This window comes from Nothoprocta perdicaria, unplaced genomic scaffold (genome assembly GCF_003342845.1).
Source record: "Nothoprocta perdicaria isolate Ctin4 unplaced genomic scaffold, notPer1 scaffold_143, whole genome shotgun sequence".
NCBI classification, from domain to species: domain Eukaryota; kingdom Metazoa; phylum Chordata; class Aves; order Tinamiformes; family Tinamidae; genus Nothoprocta; species Nothoprocta perdicaria.
This window is the reverse complement of record NW_020454572.1, coordinates 1,320,090-1,339,630: the sequence shown is the minus strand read 5'-3', so window position 1 is coordinate 1,339,630 and position 19,541 is coordinate 1,320,090. Positions and strand designations below refer to the sequence as shown.

Here is a 19,541-nt window from a genome sequence, read left to right as displayed (position 1 = left end):
AGGCAGCTTGTGAAACAAGGTAGCTATGCAAAACTGAAACAGATTCTTAAGCGCAGTTTTAAACACAGCGGTTTAGGATTCTGCTCCTCTGGCCTCAAGTCTTATCTTCCCTGACAGACCTGCTTGAATAGAAAGACTCCAGCATACACTGCACCTCATGCTGCCAGAAACAAAAAACTGAATATAGACCTTCTGCTTCTCCGACGTGCGGGAGTTTTCTGCTGAGAGCACAGGTATGTTCTTTAAAAGGGAACAAAATACAAAGGAGTAGACAAAACTGCCTAGTGACCTTTCAGTGAAATGAACAGCACAGAAAGAAACAAATCTTCTTTTTAAAAAAATGTCTTTGAGGAATTGAGAAGAATGAGGCAAATACTCATTTTGGAAACAAGRTTTTAAATGTGTCTGTTACTAACCAAGCTAAGAGGAGCTGCACTGTCAAAGAAGAAATGCAAAATATAAAATTGCTTGGATAAATCGGTGCCATGGACTCTTCATTGTYGGGAGGGAGAAGAAAAGCAACACCAGAATATAAAACTCTTAACATCCTCACCTTCAACCTGATTTGTTCTGGCATCCGTTCTGCTTGGTAAGTTAATACAACAGGATCACAGTATCGACGACCCTCTTGTCTAGCATGCTTTCTGAGCTCAAATTCCTGGAAAAGAGCATATGGAGCTTTTGACACCCAGCCCGCACGTGTGCCAGAGCCAAGAAGGCTTTTGGCAAGACAGCAGCCCCATACTTACAGTCGCTAGCCTCTTATCCATTTCAGGGCCTGCCTTTTCCACAGCTGTCTTCTGAATAAAGCAGCAGGCGAGCTCACAGTTATCCTGTGCTAGCTGGGCAGCTGCTTGCTCCATCATGTCCCTCTGCTGTGGGGAAGCTGCCTATTAAAAATGAGGATAATCAACAGGAGTTGTAAGTTTTCACTGAATATAGTCTTTTAAAATGTGCTGGTATTATGCTGGTGGCAATGCATTAAAAAGGAACGGTCCTAGGAACGCATTCATTTTGCATAGAATATATCATAATAAATGGCATATTGCAGAGATTTCAGTCAAACACATAAGCAAGAATACACTAAAGACTTTCATCAAGAAAACAACAGGACACTTTCCCTCTTCTTCACCAACTACCCATGGAAATCTGAAAGTCCCGTTGTATTTGTGACACCTTGCAGACATCATGTTACATTAGCGGTCTGCTGCAATACAAAGCACTTCTCCAAACCCAGAACACCAAATACCAGTTTTCCTACTGTTTTTGTGAACTTGTTGTTGACTGTGAGACTCTTCCACCTTGCTTTCGTTGCTAATAGCCAAGGCTAGCACAAGAARTGGATACGTCTCTTTGAGGAAGACGAAGACGACGTCTCTTCAYTCGAAGACAAAGAACATTCTACGAGTTATACAACTTTTACCTGGTGAATTCATCTCCACACTAGTTAAATCACATGATATTAATCAAGAAGTCCGCGGTGTGGAGAACCCCTCTACTAATGCTGGCTAATGTCTACAGACCTAATGTCTAATGTGGGAGACAAGCTTCAAGCGGTGCAGCTCTTACCCTCAGAGCAGTAGCAAAGCTATTCTTCAAGTTGGTAGCTATGCTCATCAGCAAGGGCTCCCGGCAAGTAATCATGGCCATGCCGGCAGTGAGGTTCCGCATCATGTGATGCGCGGCCACGCGCATCCGGGACTCCTCCGAATCCAGCGCAAAGTCCTTCCTGACGATCTGCTCGCAGGTGGTCATGGCAATCTTGATGGACCGATCCACCACCGGATGGACCAGCTCCTGCACGGCGCGCTCGATAGCCTGCCGCACGCACTGCTTCAGCTGCGGGTGGGCCTGAAACAGGGGAATCTGCAGGAGAAGGAGGGAAGTTAAGTTAGAAAAGACAAAGTAAACTAGACAAAAACAAAACTAGACCAAATAAAAACTCGACAAAATAAACTAGACAAAATAATCCCTTCCGTCCTCGGCATTCACATTTCCCAAACTTATATATACTGTCACAGCTTATCTACACAGGGTAACATTCTTGTGTTGCACGTGCAGGTTATTAAACTATGAATTTGATAATTCTGAGATGGGGGACATTGTGAAATTAACCAAATCAGCCCCAAAACTTACCGTTGGGTTTAGGGTAATGTGTGGTGCCAACCCTCCCAAAGAGTAGACATTGATGTCGTGGTAGCTGTACTGAGGCTGTGGAGGAACCGTGGCTGTGCAAGTGGTGCTGGTAGCTGGAGTTGTAGAAGCAGCTAGAGAAGATAAAAACGTTCGCATTGATGACTACCGAAACGCAACTGATTACAATGCAGCTCTGTACTTCTCATGTACGTCAACAAATGGTTAAGAAATGAAGTTCTGCAATTTGACTATCAAGTCCCCTAAACTCAACACCCAATTTTCACTTGGCTTTTTCCTACTGTAACAAAAGGTCCTTATTACCCCCTAGCACAGACAAAGCAGAGCTGTTTCCTGCATTACACTTTAAACTCTGACATTTCATTAACCATCCACTTTGCTGCCCTATGTACTAAGAAGCCTACTAACCACAGGCAGCACACAGAGTTAATTCTCAGAGTTGCTTCTTTTCCCTTCCCCATCTCCAAAGTCTATGGGCCCTGTTCCATTGCTAAGCAGAGTGTATTCAAGCATTAAAAGCTCTTACAGAAGGTTATATTACTTCATACTATTCCTATCTTATTAGCACTTACATGGCATGGTTCTGGTCTCACTTTGAGGAGTACTTACTAGTTGTTGTGATGGGTGGTAGCTCTTCTGGCTGCTTCACATCCTTCTTTGGAGCAGACAGCTGCTCATCTAGATTTTTCAACCGATCCTTATCTTTCAGGAGACTCCCAGGTTTTAGCTCATTGATATCTAGCGCCAGGTTCTTGCAGAGCACCTCAATCTCAAATTTCAGATTCAACTGCATGACAATTCCAATTTAGGTTATACCACAAGGCAGCAGAAAAAAAAAACCCCAAACATTTATTGGTCACTCAATTCCCAAGCTTCCTATTCTTCTTCCATGACTTTTAGTGGTGACTATCGACAATTATTCTACAGGTGGACTTCACAGAGGTGGAATTTYCTCCAAGTTCTACCAAATCAAGCAATGGCTAATGCTCTTCATGACTACTTTTATGTGACTACAACTAAACTGTACTTTTACATGACATCTGTCTTGACTGGCATGTGAAAACTCATGCTCAGTAAAAACAGRAGGAGGAAAAAAAGGAAAAAAAAAAGAAAAGAAACTTTACTTTTAGATCATGTTCTTGATGCAGCTCGGCTAAAACATTCATAATGGCCATTGTCCAGGGATTTGGAGGCCTGAACACCTACAAGAGAAGAAAGAGCAGCCGCATTACAGAAACTTCCTGAATGGTTAATTTATGGACCAGAAAAGTTGTGAAATGTGAACAGCAAGGCAGCTGCACAGCCATGGAAAGTGAGGTTTGCAGAGCAGCAGCAGCTAGGATTGATMAGGAAACAAAATTACAGGACTGGAACACTGGACCAGAGGCACAATGAACTTTTCCTCCCAACAGATCTCTTGTTCTATGTCAAACAGAACTGCCCAAGGACAAAAGGAACAATAAAGAATAAATTAATTCTAGAATGCCTTTAATGGCACCCTTCCATTTCTCAATTGAGGTTTTGTTCAGGGAAACCATACAGACATCATCTATTTACAGACTGTAAACACACCCAAGCCAGGTATCTCCCCTCAAATCAGAACTCCTTCAACTTTCGAGTCTTCACATCCCTTTTCTTTCCCACCAGGAAATTAAGCCAGTTTTAACTTGGCAGAAAAAGCTAATTCACTCCTGAAAYGCATTTTGCCACTTGAGCAGTAACTGTCAGCACATCTGAAGTCACTTACCACGCTCCTGACACTGGATTCCAAGACTTTGGCAACAAATGGCACTACATAAAGCAATTCCTGCTGTCCCTTAACATATGCTTCCAGAAGCAGCGATTTCACATCCAAATCCTGAAAAACACCATTAACAATTGAAAAGCAGATGAAGGCAGGAAAACCAGCACCAACACTGCAAAACAATCCTACTCTACATTTTCTCATAGGATGTAATAGCAGGGTTGAATCAAGACAGCCTTTCATTTTAAGTAGCTAAGTACSGAGTTACTTTTCAAACGTAGACTTAGGGACACATATTTTGACATGCAATTAATTCATTTAGTTCAGCAAGACCCTAACTGATTCTCCTGATGAAAAAAAGTTAGAGAGCCTTAGATGACCATCCTTGGAATTGTGTTTTGAACTTGGCAAAGAACAAGACCAAGAAGGTGGCAGAATGTCCTGAATAGCCAGCTACAACCCGGCTTGTGCCAGACAAACCTGTAAAGATAGAAGCTCACCGTGTGCAAGATGGGCTTGTTTTTAGCCAGTGTAATCATTCCCAGCCAATGCCCGAGATTCTTTAGCAAGGAACGGTCTGAGAAGTTGGCTGCAGCTTTATCTGACGTCAGCAGCACCTAAACAAAAGTAGCAATTCAAGCAACAGTGGGAAAATAATCCTGCTCTCAAAGACAAATTAAGAGAGATGCTCTGACTTCAAGAAAGCAGAAACTGTTTTGGAGCACTCAGTTCTGAGCACTGTAACAGACAGTCACACCAGCCTTCGGTTCAAGACAGCAGGTCTGTAGAGATTTCAAAATTCCTTTCAAAAGGAATGAAGAGTTATGCTTTTCCAGACCCCACCTTCTCTGACAGCATTACTATAACCACTCTGTTTGTAAAATATAACTTGGGAATTCTGTAACAGGTAGCCAACTCTCCCCTGCTTAGTGCTTCAACAGCCCTCAAGGCTGTAACTTGCATTTCTTAGAAATTCAATTCTTATTTCAAGGTTTTTAATCCCATTACTGCATCCTGCTGTTATTTCTGTTCCTTTGCTTCCGAGTAGCGTCAGCTGAACAGAGCAAGGTCAGCAACGCTCCAAAGAGTCAGGAAGTTCTTTTGCACTACAGCGTAACCCATGGTGGCACGAAATTCCACCAACAGGTTTAAAAATAGTGCTCACTGACAGTCTTAGCTTACCCACTCAACTCTTCCAGGCTATTGCTTCTCCCTCTTCCTCACCTTTGTATATGCCCAGTCCTCTAATGAATTTGGGTTGTCTTCTCCCGTTAACACTCTCTCTAAAAGCCTCCCCACTCCCTCGGCAAAAAATTTGCTTTTCCCATCCTTGGTTTCCCCGTAGAAGAGGAAAAACCCAGGTTGTAATTTCAGAACCTCACACAAATTCAGAGTCTGCCTACATACGGTGTCAAGCGAAGACCTGCTGCCTAACCAGTCAAGTAGGACCAAGTCCTAGGTGCATTTGCAACCCATTTGTATCCACACAAGGTGGCCTGTAAGCTTAACTGTAAACTAGTAAACAGATACTTTAAAGACAATTCCATRTCTGGAGATCAGGAAGGTAGTAAGCAAATGGCCTAAGAATATCAGCAGAGCTTTAAGTAATCTTAAGAACAGAATAAGCATTTGAAAGTTTGTACTACACACCTTGATATTTCTGTAGGTTTCATTCAGAACCATTTTATTAAATTCCGGATTCTTAAGAGTGTCCAGGAAGTTGGAATATAAGCTGTGGAAGTTTGGCTCGATACTGACTCTTTTCATGACAAGATACTGCGATACCCAAGGCATGAACTCTTCTTTCACTGTTTCCTTCAGCTCCTCCACCTGTCTCCCCGCAAGAGAAAAACACCACCATGAAGACCTGAGAATATCACCACAAACTTCTGGGGTCAGCCCTGTCCAACACTAACCACATTTAGTTAATCACTTTTAGGAAGGTTTTCATTTTCTTAAGAACTTGAAAGTCATTAATCTTTGATTATCTAAGGATTAGGTCAATCAGAAGAGACAAAAATCATAAAATGAGCAAGATACAATGATCCACCTCTCCTAAACGTCTCACCTGAGCTTTATCATCATTTGCTAGCAATCTGTCCATAAAAAAGACAGCAAAGGCAGCAGCAGCACCACAGACTTATCTGTTCAAAAAACCCTAACATTTCACACAAGTTCAAGGGAGCCTACCCTCTTACCACTACCATATCAAGGGGCATTCAGCTCATTTATGATGTGAAGTTAATAAAGTTCTTTCATACTTGCCTTTTGTGTCATATTTGACTGAGACAGATTATTGAAGATGAAAGCAATCTTCTCTTGAACATTCTCTGGAGGCTCCACAATTCTCTCAGTTTGATCTGTTGCTACTAGCAGCGTATCAATGTTAGTAGTATTGATGGAAGGCTGCAGGAAGAACAAGAATGGACATGAGGAAGAGGCATCATCAAGAACAAGCTTTGCTCCATTTTGTCAACTGAAAAAAGACATGTTTCAAGTCACATCTATCTGATGCACCTTATGATTCTTGTGAATCAYCAGGAACACTTCAGTATTGAATTTGGAATGAAAACCGAACTGTCCCTAAGAATTGGTTCATGACAATGTGGGCTATCAACTGCAGAAGCTTCTTTTAATGGAAACTACGCAGAGGGTTCTGTGAAGACAAGACTTCACTTTGCAAAGCATCAATCACCCTGCAGTAACAGCTCCATACACCTTCCACAAGCACACGGGATTGCTCTTGTCCCCAAAAACAAAGGATTAAGATCTTGCTGTGGGGTAACCAACTGGGCCCACGTACTTTCTGCCCAGTAGCTAACACTGTCAATCTGCCAACTGTGTGGTTGTCCAGACTGGCTTAGAGTTGTTTACATAACTGATTAGACTGAAAAAACCTAGGGTGGTTAAAATTGCTAGGTCAACTGGGACTTAAGAACGTGCAGTCATAGGTCTCAAGCTCCTAGAATAAAAATCACCGACTAATTCAAGAGTCCTGTTGCAAGTCATTAGGGAAAAAATACAATTACCTGGAGAATTAAACCCTCAAAAACCCCCAAATTTCTAGTCAACTCCACAGTAATTTTATAGCTTGCTGATTAAAAAGTCTTTGCAAATAAAAAAAAGACTGGTTAGAGTCAAGAATGTTACATGCTTTGGATATAAGACACAAAACGATGTTTGGAAACATGTAATACAGACACTCAATAGGACTTATCCCTGGGTGCTAGATCAACTTAGCACCTCTGCACCTCCAGCAAGGGCACTGGTGTCACAGGTCACTTACTGGCACATCCTTCTTGAAGCTGACTCCCGTTGGACGAGTGATGGTGATGGTTTTTGCCACAGTGGTGGTGGTCGAGGTGGTCACTATAGTGCTGACTTGGCCAGCAAGAGGAGCTTTTGCTGGGACTTGGGCCTGGGCCTGTGCCTGGGCAAGTGCAATACTGCCAGGGGTGGTGATTGAGCCCTGCATCTTCACGGGAGGATCTCTGGATTGCTGTCCATACTCTATGTACTGCAGGAAGGTAAACAAGCACATATAGAACTTGACATGCACAACAACTATGGGCTGGATTAGAGCATTAACAGCAGAAGCAGTTTAAAAAGCTGTCAATAAACTTAAGAGTAAATTTTTCCCCCCTACCCTGCACTACACTGACCCAGATATTTGTSATGTATCAGACTTCCCATACTGGTTCAAGGAATAGGACTGAGATCTATAAGTAAAAATAGCAGAGCTTGCTACTGGACATCATAGATTTTCTGAGTAGATAACCTCTACCTTAATATTATTATTTTTTATTTAATTATGATGACCAAATATTATTTTTGCCTATATGGACTATGCTTTTAAGCACTGCCACGGAATTGCCTTTTCTATAACTTTTCTTCTGACTTTTTTTTAATTAAAACCACTCGGATCTTATCGTTTGCASTTGTTACAAGGGCCTAGTTTGTCTCCACGGATCTACAGTGCCCAGAATTGGGACAGCTCAGACTATTTATCCCGCAGAAGGGAGCAATGTGATCAAAAATATTTAACAGCATAGAAAGCCAGTGCTAGCATGAAAACACTCACCTCCTGCAAGTGATGCGGGAACTGTATAAAGTGACTAATAGAAGCCAAGTGCTGACAATACTGGGGATAGTCCTTCAATCTGTCAACAGACCACGTATGTATTAGGCAAAAGCATAAGCAGTCATCAAGTCGGTATTAAGGAGCAACAGGCCACTAGTAAGTCCACCCCTTTCAGAGTTGTTTCTGGACTACTTACAGTGGTTATACTATGAAGAAAGTATTTTATACAAGATAGCTTCTCTGGTGAAAGCCATTTGAAATGGATTTAATAGCACAGCGTAAGTCATGTACTCACAGCAACCCACCTTTTTCTAAACATCTCTGCACCTGCTGGRACACACATCTGCCCTTCTAAGCAGTGTTTACAGTAAGATTATTGACCAAGTAATGCAAAATGTGACTCACTGTATTTCACAGAGCAGATGAAAACAGCCCCTAATTTCCAAGACAGACGCTTCACCAATGCACACTAATTATTATAGTTCTGCTTATGAATGCTAAACACTGTCTTGTTTTGAGAGTTAAATCTTTAGGTCCCACTTATAGTGGGTTTCAAGAAAAGGAGTTAGAAGGTGGTTAACACTGAAGTTTGTCAGCTTAAGGGTCTTATCCAGTTTTTAGGTTCACAACAGCACACACAGCTATGAACTGTTGCAAGTGAGACCTTTTATTGCAGCTAACATACTGCAGGACAGATGATCTGTGAGAGCAGAATAGCATGGTCTTTGCTTAGGATGCTTAGGCCTATGCATTTCTTGTCACTCTTTTCAAGCAGCTTTTCAGCATTTCTTCAGATTCAAGCATCCTATCCCAAAAGACAGGTGTGACACATGCAAGTAATCTTGTAATCAGAGCAGGTCCAAGCCTAACAAAACACTGCATGTACTGTTGACAAGTATTAGCAAAAAAACCCACACTCACCTATTTTTAAATCTATCTAGTGCAGCGATACCAAAATAGTACATTTTGGATGCAAAAGGCTTTCGTAAGGCTTCAAGAACATAGCGTAGGGCCAGGCCCAATGCCATATAAGTAACCAGTCCTTTCTCTATTATCCCACCAAAGAGGCAGGCTGTTATGTGCAGCTCTTTATCTGGGTACTGGGGGAAAAAACGATATTCCTCAAACAAGTTCCTCAGCATACAATTAAACACTTCTCGTTCTCGTTTAATGTTGGAATCCTTAAATCTCTGTAGCATCTCTAACACCTTAAAAAAAAGGGAAGAAAAAAGAAACTGTTAGCAATTAATTCACTTCAGTTCTGCCCTTTTACACCTACACATTCAAGAGCTCCTGTGACTACTGACATTAAGTTGCACTACTACAAGCCAGACTGCAAAACAACTGTTTCAAGGAAAACCAAACCCCAAATTCCTTTTAACTAACAGATTCTACAGCAGAAGTTTCATCTCAGATTTTGGCCCCTTTCTTCTACGCAATCATCTTCAAAAGAAACCTATTTCTGCCAAGTTCTACACCATTGATTCAAAATCAGAACAAAAATATTCTATGTCTTACATAATTAATAACTGTGCAAAATAATAAAGAACACTAGAAAGTACCTCAAAGAGCAAGTACATCACAAACTGATAATTACTCTAGAGCAGACTAACATTTTAAGGATCTGAAGATGAGTTTTTCCTCAAGATGTTTGAGAGAGCAACTGATGATCAGCAATCAAGAAAAACACAAAATATGAGTACTGAAATGCATGAGGTGGAATAGAGCTCATCTTTGGATGTGTGCAAATTGTAGTTATATTTAGATCCTGTAAAAACAAATATTCACGGGTATGGTTTATGCAGACTGCCTACAGGATCACAGTGTTTGCTTTTCATACACATGCTGCCACTACACATTTAAAGTCATCCCAAACCAGAAGCATTTTAGCAGAGTCAAGCAGACTTTAAATCCTCAGACTACAGCAGTTAAAGCTGAATGTAATGATCAACTGAGGGCTTTCTCTGCATTTCTGAAGCAATGCTTTCAATTGATTTCGTTCACTACGATGAAACAAACACAACTCTGCAAACATCTGCTGTGAGCCCTCTCTCCTTTTCTACTGAAGCGAAGGAAAAATTCCTGTCAAGTATGCAGCAGGTCTTTGCCCACTGACAACTGCTGCAGAAGGAAACTCACCTCATCTACAGACATGGTCGGATGTGGTGGATGGTTATAAATACGTTGAAAGTAGCTGTTGGCCTCATCATCTATTTCTTTGCTAAAGTGCTGATTAGCCTCTGGCCACACCTGAGATAAGTCAGCTGTTAAAGAAAAATGGAACAGGAGTCATATTTGGAACAAGTGCAGTCAGGATTTCATTTAGCCCTTTTCAACTCTTTCACAGGTCTATACAGAACCTGCTTGCTCTCCTAAAAAAGGGAAAAAAAAACACCGAACCTTTCAAACAGACCAAAAAAACAGTTTAAGTACCATCTTCAAGTAAATTGTGTTTATGCACCAGGACTGAATCCTTAAGAATGGATTGCCCTCGTGCAACTGCATTCCTAGAACACAGTGCATCTCAGGCTAACCCAACCAACACCCACAAAGGACTGCAGGGCAGTAGAACAAAGCATGCTACACGACACGAACATGCAGACCACCTTTCACACAACCTTTCAAGCCAGCCAGTAGCTTCAAGCCTGTTTGTATGAGCTCAAGGCCATGAAGAAAAACAACGGTCACTAAAGCTSCTCTCCGCTGCCCAGCTGTAGAGCCTTACAGCTCTGCACCACAGAGGAGCTATCCAAGATGACAGCTACAGCTATAGGAACAGCAATGTGGAGGTTCAGCATATGGCCTTCCTAGAGGCCAAGGCTTATTGCTTCAACATTTTCTTCCAAAAAGCTTTCCCACTAACTGGCTAGTTTATTTTTGCAAACCCCTATGGTACCGTTTCCTTCAAGGTTTCCTCTCTCAAGCTCTCTGCTCCAACAGGACCTTAACCAGGGAGCTTTAACACTGTTCTAGAGAAACTCTTACAAGATGTAGGCAATCCTCTGGAAAGAGAGGAATAACAATTTTGCTCAAGACACAGCACAACAAGCACAGGAACAGACCTATCATGCAAATTCCCACCATGCAGTATTCACTTTGCTCAGCAGCTTTATTTAACCCCCCCACCCAGGCCATCTGGCAAGCTTTAGCACAGTGTTTAGAAGCATCTTTTTCAGGCTAAGGGCAGAGCATAAGGAGCCCCGTTTCTAACGCTGACGAGTGCAGTCCCAAGCCTCCCCAGAGGGCAATGCAGGTTAAGAGCCGACCACAGGCACACTCCACAGTCACAGACAACACTACCACTTACAAGGTTTCATCTTACTCTGCTGGAACGTAGGCTGGTTCAGTCCAGACGTGCTGAGCTTCCTTTGCACGAAGGGGTCGTTGTTCACTGCAGGGAGGCCAAGGGCCCCAGTTCCTATGCCAGTCAGGCTACCCGTAGTCAGACCACCTACTGAAGGGGAAACAAGGCACYGGTCACCCCACTAGCACAGGGTGTGCTCATCTGTCCCAGTATATCACCATTCCCGGGACCAAAGCCCTACACAATCTCCCAGTTATCTCATGTCAGGCAGTTTTGTCTCAGCAAGTTCTCTCTACACCACCCCAAAGCACCCCTGCCAGCCTGCCCAAACCCCTGCCCTCTTGGTACACACATTTCCAAGCTGCTGCAGTTGCAGCATCTTGAAGGGTTATTTCAGCCGTGACCCAGCAGCTGTAGCACCCACCCCCACGCAGCCCAGAACAGAGCTGCTTTTGTCCAGTGTTCCCCATCAGGGCAGTGGCATCTCCTTAGCTCCGATACACCAAAAACACAAACACTCCAGCTCCATAACACTACCTGGAAGTTGTGAAGAGAGTCCTCCGATGCTGCTGAAACCCGTTGTCTGGTTCTGGGTGGAGAGGGGGGGAAAGGCTTTTGCTGGCGACTGCGGCGTGCTGAACGCGGAGCCCAGGTTTGGGGGGAAGCCCTGCATGCTCTGGGTGTGGGGAGCAGCGGAGCCGCCCAAGCTAAGGGATGCCATTCCTGCAAGCGAGTCGATCTGAATGGAGAAAGGAGGATTACAGACAGGCATGAAACTGCCAGCGAGCCCATCCTAGGCAGGGTTGGTACAGACGCAGCTACATGTCAGAACATTCCTGAGAGGAGTTTTGTTGCACAGTCACTTCAAACCGAAGTCTTCCAAAACTATCCCAAAAGATCCATTTATCTACACTGATCACTCATCATCACTTATGTCTCTACAATTCCATGAAATCTCACTCTATTAAATATTTTATAGAAAGGCTGATTTCTTTCCACGGTCTCTACTTAACTGTAACCCAACAGTGAACACAGATTAGAAGCAGCACCTAAACACTTTGTACTAGACCAGATGATGATGCTCTCCGGTTTGCGACCTCACTGCAAGATTTACAAAGGTTGTTTCACATCTGGCTTCTAGACTACTTTCAACCACTTGAAGGATCCCACCATGTGTCCAGTTTTCCTGAACACAACCTGAATGCTATCTTAAAAAAAAAAAAAAAAAAGAGAGAAAAAGCATTAAGCTCTGAGTGACGAGTGGGAGGGAAGGCAGAGTATCAGCTGACACAACAGAAAACTGCACTACATATCCCCCAAAACGACAGGATTACAGACTAACATTTGCTGCTGTACTTGCTCACGTACAGTTTTTGCAGCAGGTGGCCAATATTTTTGGTACATTAGATGAGCAACTTCAATAAAGCAACAACTTGCTAGGAAACTGCTCTATACATTTTGCCTACATTATCTACTGATGCTTCAGACGTTCTTAAATGCTGAAGTGCCACTGTTTCACATGCAACTTTTTCATTATTTCTTAAAACGTGCTATTGAATGTAGTTGCTAGAAGCGAAACCAGTCTGTAATATGTTGCTCCCAGAGGAGGAAGGGATGGTGAGTGGCAGGGAGTAACTTAAATGTACCTTGTTTTTAAAAGAGCAGTTCAGTTGAGAGCTGAAGAGCCCCAGTTATAACAAGTCCTTATGCTCTAGCACTGTTGCTTGGCCCGTGAAGCTACAAACAAGACACATCAGGTTCAAAGGCAGTGCTTAATCCTCAAAAACTTTAGTAAATTCTAGCACTTTATAGAAACCTTCAGTTATTTTAAACAAGCCAAATCTCCCTTGCTCTTTGGTGCTCCCATCCTGCTGTACTTCAGTTACTTCTTACAAACATTTGTGAAGTTAAGGCTCTGAGCTACAACCCTCCAGCATTAATCTGTGGTTAAAAAGCACGTTATCTAGACATGCAAGCATAAGAACTAAGGGGGTCAGATGATGTTCTACAGAGTTCTGCTGAAAGAGCTCAACTAGGGAACAAAACTAATGCTAAAATCACTAAATCAGCGCTGCTTTCTGGAAGTATGGCATGTTACTGTCTACCTGCACAGGAGAGATGGCATCCAAGCTGCTAGCGCTGGGCGGCCGGCCCTTGGGCATGACTCCAGGCGGTGGCTGCCTTGCCTTGTTCATGACATTACTGCAGTTAGCTACCATGGTGAGGATGGTCTCTGACAGCTCCTGAGAAACGCTCCTGGAACAGGAAGAGGACAGTGAGAACACGCAGGAAGCTTTCAGCCCCTAATCCATTCCTTCACAAGGAGAGGCCACCTATCAGAGCTCGCAGAAAGCTCATCCCAAATAGGCATTTGTGAACACGTGAGCCACGTTCACTCCAGGTTTACCTAGAAGCTGCAAAATAAACAAAGCTGAAGATGCTTCTCACTTGCTAAGCTTGCATTCAACCTTGTTCCTGGGAAGTTGACTATGTATCAAATAGAAAAAAAATTAAATGATCCATTTAAATGGTCTTCTCCATTACAGGCTCAACATTCCTCCAGTCATTTTCAAATCTTATATACTTGCGTGCCTCCAAAATACCCTTAATTTTAAAAAACCTCAAATACTGCTCTACAGGCAAACAGAAGAGACAGACAGATAGATAACATGAGTTTCCTATATGGTTCCACCAGCCCTCAGAAGAGGGGACCGAGCACCGTGTTCTTCCCTTTTATTTCCCCCTTCAAAAGAAGCTCAGACATGGAAATTCTCAGCTTTCTCTCTTCAAATGTGAACAATATCTGCACACTTTTGCAAAATGTTTTCCTCAGCTTGATTAAGAACAACAGAAGCGGATAACAAATACTTTGGACAAGAAGCCCATCTCATTTTTAAGCATCTTTTAAAAGTCTGAAACTAAGGTCATGAATCTTYGTGTCCGTCTCCAAATCCAAAAATCATCAGGAAGTTTTACCACCCAAACCCTTCATTTGYTGAGAGCTGCCTCCTGCCCTGCAGGCCACATATTTGCTAGAAACACCCAGCAAGGTATTTCCTTGTTTTTATCCCTCAGCCTGGGAAGCAGCCAGGACACATAGGAGTTGCCGTAGGAAAGAGAGGCCTTCCTCTGAAGAGGAAGCTGCTGGAGCTGCAACTMACTGCTGAGGATGGGGCGTGAGGAAGGTCTCACTGCAGCTCCCGCGCACCCCTAACCCCTTAGGCCACCTGTTCTTCAGGAGGAACCCCTAATTTCACATCATGCCACCTAGATAGATTGAAACTCATGTTTTTATTTTATCAGGAGGCACACTGTTGTACCAAAACACAAACATCACTGTTTTGAATAGCACAAAATCAGTTTTTTTTTTTTAAAGCTGCATTTGACACAAAGGGTATGAAGCAATAAGCAGACAGATGCTTCTGTATGAAATTGCATCTTAAGGTTTCTTCCTTTCTTGAGACAGGAGAAGGGGTTTCTTGAGGAGGATGGAGAAGGGGTGACTGTTCTCTACCCCAAKGGATGTGAGACTATCCTAGTTGAGCCCCCAACTCCACTTTAAAAGCACCGATGGGGAAGGGGGCACTTGCTTCCCTTGGAGGGCCCCCCCACTACATTCACACAGGGTAAACAGGCCCTGGAAAAATAAAGATTCTAGGGAAACATCTCAAACATGACATTATTGCATCTTAATTAACGAAATTGCTTCTAATTGCTTCTATTTATAATGGCACATTTCAGCTGGTGTAGCAGCATTACCCTTGCAGCCATATTTAATATTTATTGAGATTTTAATCTTCTAATCTTTAYAATGCCTGCTGCCATTTATGACTGAAACCTGAACGGATCAAAGTGAGAGCGTCACAAAGGAAATTCAAGTATTTTCACAGTCTAAAGAGAATGGCTAATTGAAAGCGACTGCAAGTAGGTCACTCTTGCATAAAAGGAATGTGAGAAACCATAAAAAGAAACAAAAAAAGCTGAGAAAATTGTGCCAATAGAGAACCGGTGGCTTTTGGAATTAAATGAATAAATAAAACTTGGTAACACATTAAGATTCAGAACACAGTGAAGTTAGATGCAAGTCAAGTGTAGTGTTAATGAATAAACTTCCAAAGCCTGGACATGGCAACACGTCCTGGAACAAGATGCCCTCTGATTGAGGAGTAACAGTCATCTTCCCAGGCCAAAAGATGGATGACAAAAAATACGAGTCAGACAGAGGAGCACTTTGAAGCTGAACTGCAGCAGAGCCTTTTTTCTTAAACTCTTCCAGGTACCTCCTACATTTCCCTTCTAGTTCAAAGAATTTGTGTTGATGCTCATTTCCCAGAGCCTACATGAGAACCATGGACCCCTTGTGCACCYTTAAAGATATTTCTGACACCTGTCAGGACACCAGAGGATACATTCCGGGATACGATAGAGACCCTCTGATGGGGTAACCTGCTCTTACATCCCAGCCAGCCCCTTTCAGAGCCAGAGTTCAAGGCTGAAAGAAGTGCCAGCTTCCAGCCTCTGGCTCCTACGTCACACTGTACTAGTCTAATTATCTTTTAGAAAAGTACCACAGTTGAATATCACCCTGAGCTGAGAGTAGCAGAAAGTGACACCACTTTAATATTTTTCAACAGTCCTTTTTGTCAAACGTTAACACTGTATTTCCAAATTACTTTGTCTAATGCAAGTTTGCATTAGTCCTGCTGTGCTGTACCACTCCCTCCGGCACATGGAAGAGCTCTCTAGGGCTTTTTTTTGCCCTTGTGGACTTTAACCAAATAAACTGATCTACAGATGACTGCAGATACAAAAGGTAGTCAAAGGATGGAAAGTGACAGTCAGCTTCTCAAGTAAAGACAACAGTAGTTACACACTCCTGGTTTCAATCCCAATTAAGTTGCAATCACCAGGTTTTTCCCTACGCTGAAGGGCTGCATGGGCCCTTTCCGCTGCTACAAGGGCTGCTCACACCAATGCATTTACTTACCGCAATTGTGCGGTCCTTCGTACAGCCAAAGGATTGTTCTCCAAGATGCCACCCCAGTCTGTATTATGACCTATATYCATTTTTGTCCCTGTTACAGCACTGTACGTAGTCATTAGCGAGCCAACATCCGACTAACCAGCCATCCCACAGTTCCCAGAACACTTCACCTGCTTCTTTAGAGCCAAGGATGCTCTTTCAAGCCTATTCCAATGGAAGTTTCCCTGCAAAATTACAACATGCCACCGAATCTGGCCACACATGCTTACATGCTCTCAGTGACTCCATTCTCCATATGCAATTCCAAAATACAGTACGAGGCCAGCAGACCAGTTTCAAGCCCATTGGGCACCCACTAGGYGCCAGGAGATCCTTACCCAGCACAGGCCTGGAGACAAGCCAGCATCGTCGCCAAGGTCTCCGGAGGAAGCTGAGCACTTTTGGGCTGATCTTTTTCTGGAGCCAGGCCACCCAGGATGGATGGACATCTCCTCTTTAAGAAAGTCATGCAGGCCTGGATGAAGGGCTCCTGAGGAAAGAGCATTATCTTACTCTCCCGAACCGCACCCGAGACACTTTTTCAAACTTGGCAATTGCACGGTGGAAAGAATCACGCTAAGCTATTATAGTTCAGTGAAAAGGTTGAACTATGAGACCATGGACACTTTCCACAATGTCAACACTACTTATAAAATTAAGTGACTTAAGTGAGTCACTGATAATAGAGCGCAGAAATAAAAAGAAAAATCCTGCTTTACCCCATGCTCCCGAATTTTATCTGTGAGCCATTTGTCAAGTTTGAGGTATTCCCGTCGAGAGGCAAGTGCAGCAAGGTCAATAACAAAGGCAAATGGAGTACCATTTAGCAGCATTGACAAGGCCTAAAGAAAAAAAATTAGAAGACTACTAGTGAAGACACAAGGATATCCTTTCTCCTCTTATTTCCAATCCCCATGTATTTTAAGTAAAAAGTCTTGCTATCACATGCTGCTATGCTACCTTAGTCAACAAGATTGGTACTGTCAGCTTCCTTACCTAGAGCTCCCTTGTAACACAAATAAGCGAGTTTTAATTGGGCAAATCTGGTTCTAGAGTCTTCAACTGACCTCGTGCTTGTGGTTTTTGGTTCCTTTATGTGAAAATCTACCAAGTTTTTATGGCAGCAAACGTAATCCAAATAGCCTAGCAGCTCCCTGCAAATACAACCCAACCACTTCAGAGCCACGCCAAACATCTGTCCAAAGCGCTCGTCTCTGAGCACAGTAACAGACAGAACAAGACTGATCTGGAGCAGCAGCTCATGCCTGTGCACTTTGGGACACTCAATTATTTTGCGTCTTGAACTGGCGATATAGGYCTCCAAGTTCTCAGTGACATTTTCCATCCTCTTCTGGGAGCCTGAACACCACTGAAAAGCTGGCAGCATCCTTAAGAAAGCCAYGTTAGATCTAGCTCAGCAGTGCCACCTTCCCACAGCTTTCTGAAGAATATTTGCTATTCCCATTTCAAAAGTATTCGGAGTCCTGACAGCTGAAACTCTTCCTGGCCTTACAGTACGTTCATGTCGCAAGCAGCTGCGTTACAGCACTTACTGAAATCCTTGTCAGCTCAGCCATGGCAACCACCTAAATGCAGGTGCTCCGTTGCAAACACCAAAAACGTCCTGGCTCCCCAGTGGGGCAGGCTGGAAAGCAGCTGCAGGCAGATGCCACAACTCAGCTGAAAAGCACCGAGCATACRCACAGCAACAACTGAACCCAGACATGTTCAAACAAGGCAATCCTTGCTAAATTAGTCACGTCTAAGTTAGGCTTAGCTTTGTTATAAACTGAACAAGCCTGCACAAGACATCAGAGCTAGAAGAGTGACAGTGTTTTACGAAACTCACCTTCAAGTCTTGCGCCACATCAAGAATACGTGACAGTTTTGCCTGGTCATACTGCTCCCCTCTCATGTACCACTCTGCCATTGCATGCATGATAAGCTGGCGGATTGAAGGAGACTGACCCTAGGGAGAATTAAAGTAGGATTCTAATTCAGACCTCTAGAAAAAAGATCAGCTATTTCAACATTAAGGAGGATATTTCACCTCAGACTCTTAACATGGTAACATATGCTTCAGATAGCTTCAGAATTCAGATTATTTTGGCTCTATCATGCTAAGAAAATGATCCAAGGAGTTACAATTAAAGGATGTAGAATGACTATGAAGGATGAAAATGCATATACCCCGTGTCACTCCTACCACCATACAAGCCTAATTCCTCTTAGCTGCAGAGAAACTACTTTAAAAGTGTATGAGTCGCTCACAAAACTTGACGCTTGCATTGCTCTAGAGAGGCAAGAATTGCAGCTCCGCAGTTTAACAGTTAAAAAAACCCTAAAAAGTAAAAATTATATTGCTTTGCTCACATCAGGGCAAATTTCAATTACAGCACAGCTAAGATTCTGACGGCAGCATGGGTTTTGGGTAAGGTTCCCTTGTTTGGGGAAGTCAACTATCCTCACACTGCAGGGCAGCACCGTGACATCCAACAGCATTGTGGCCTTTTCCCTGGGCCCTACAGGGCTGAAATGGGCATGTTCTGGCACGGCAAGAGGTCACAGCTCAACCCAAACCCAGGCATATGATCAGCCCCGCTGCACTCCTCAGTTTAGGATTTATGTTGGGGAAAAACATAAAAAGCTAGCAGCACTTCAGCTAGCAGCCAACCATGGATTCACATTAAGCGCGGACCCAGACCCCCGCGACATCATCTCCACTGTGTCTGAGCCAGGGAAGACTTTCTGCTGCAAATGTTCTCCTTCTCCAGAGGTTTCCCCTGCTGTACGTTTCCTCCTACACCTCACACTCATAAATTACCAGTGGAAACAAGGAGGAAGGTGGCACTGTAAGAAAGGTAGGTCCAAAAAACGCCCGTTTGTTTAGACATTAGAAGGAGAGGGTTTGAGTAAAGGGTTGTGTAGGGTTTGTTAACCTGCCCCTGCACGGAGCAGCACCTTTAAGGCTGCCCCAAGGCCGGCTTATGCTTTCAGGTAACACCGCTAAGATTTTATGGTATAAGTGGATTTTTCATACTTAGAACAGCTACCTCCTTGTAGCAAGTACAATTTCATCACTAGCAAATACTATCTCATTTTAAGCTTTCTCATCTCATATTGCTTGGGAGTTTCTACACTTTCAAAACCCGTTTTTAGTTCTTAAAATATGTATTTTTAACTTTGACCTCAACACTTTTTCTGGAATATCTGCACAGTGGATTCTAGCTACTAT

General features: G+C 43.2%; 1 protein-coding gene and 2 non-coding genes across 6 annotated transcripts in view; all 3 read right to left on the bottom strand.

The window, feature by feature from the left end:
• CNOT1 (CCR4-NOT transcription complex subunit 1) overlaps positions 1-19,541 on the bottom strand; it is a 45,154-nt gene that overhangs the window by 12,127 nt on the left and 13,486 nt on the right. The window contains exons 13-32 of one of the 4 annotated variants that reach the window (XM_026034414.1): positions 18,156-18,275; positions 17,026-17,148; positions 16,645-16,796; positions 13,389-13,539; positions 11,821-12,022; positions 11,287-11,433; positions 10,119-10,243; positions 8,901-9,187; positions 7,980-8,058; positions 7,185-7,415; positions 6,164-6,304; positions 5,549-5,728; positions 4,399-4,515; positions 3,902-4,012; positions 3,279-3,356; positions 2,764-2,941; positions 2,137-2,267; positions 1,570-1,866; positions 750-890; positions 554-658 (exon numbers count right to left, since the gene is read on the bottom strand). In XM_026034414.1, the coding sequence (XP_025890199.1) occupies positions 554-658; positions 750-890; positions 1,570-1,866; positions 2,137-2,267; positions 2,764-2,941; positions 3,279-3,356; positions 3,902-4,012; positions 4,399-4,515; positions 5,549-5,728; positions 6,164-6,304; positions 7,185-7,415; positions 7,980-8,058; positions 8,901-9,187; positions 10,119-10,243; positions 11,287-11,433; positions 11,821-12,022; positions 13,389-13,539; positions 16,645-16,796; positions 17,026-17,148; positions 18,156-18,275 (3,096 nt within the window). The remainder of the gene's footprint in view (positions 1-553; positions 659-749; positions 891-1,569; positions 1,867-2,136; positions 2,268-2,763; positions 2,942-3,278; positions 3,357-3,901; positions 4,013-4,398; positions 4,516-5,548; positions 5,729-6,163; positions 6,305-7,184; positions 7,416-7,979; positions 8,059-8,900; positions 9,188-10,118; positions 10,244-11,286; positions 11,434-11,820; positions 12,023-13,388; positions 13,540-16,644; positions 16,797-17,025; positions 17,149-18,155; positions 18,276-19,541) is intronic. The other 3 variants (XM_026034416.1, XM_026034415.1, XM_026034417.1) reach the window with 3 other exon arrangements.
• Positions 4,923-5,060, bottom strand: LOC112943307. The gene has a single exon (XR_003248548.1). It is a non-coding gene; the product is annotated as a small nucleolar RNA SNORA46 (small nucleolar RNA).
• Positions 12,922-13,057, bottom strand: LOC112943308. The gene has a single exon (XR_003248549.1). It is a non-coding gene; the product is annotated as a small nucleolar RNA SNORA50 (small nucleolar RNA).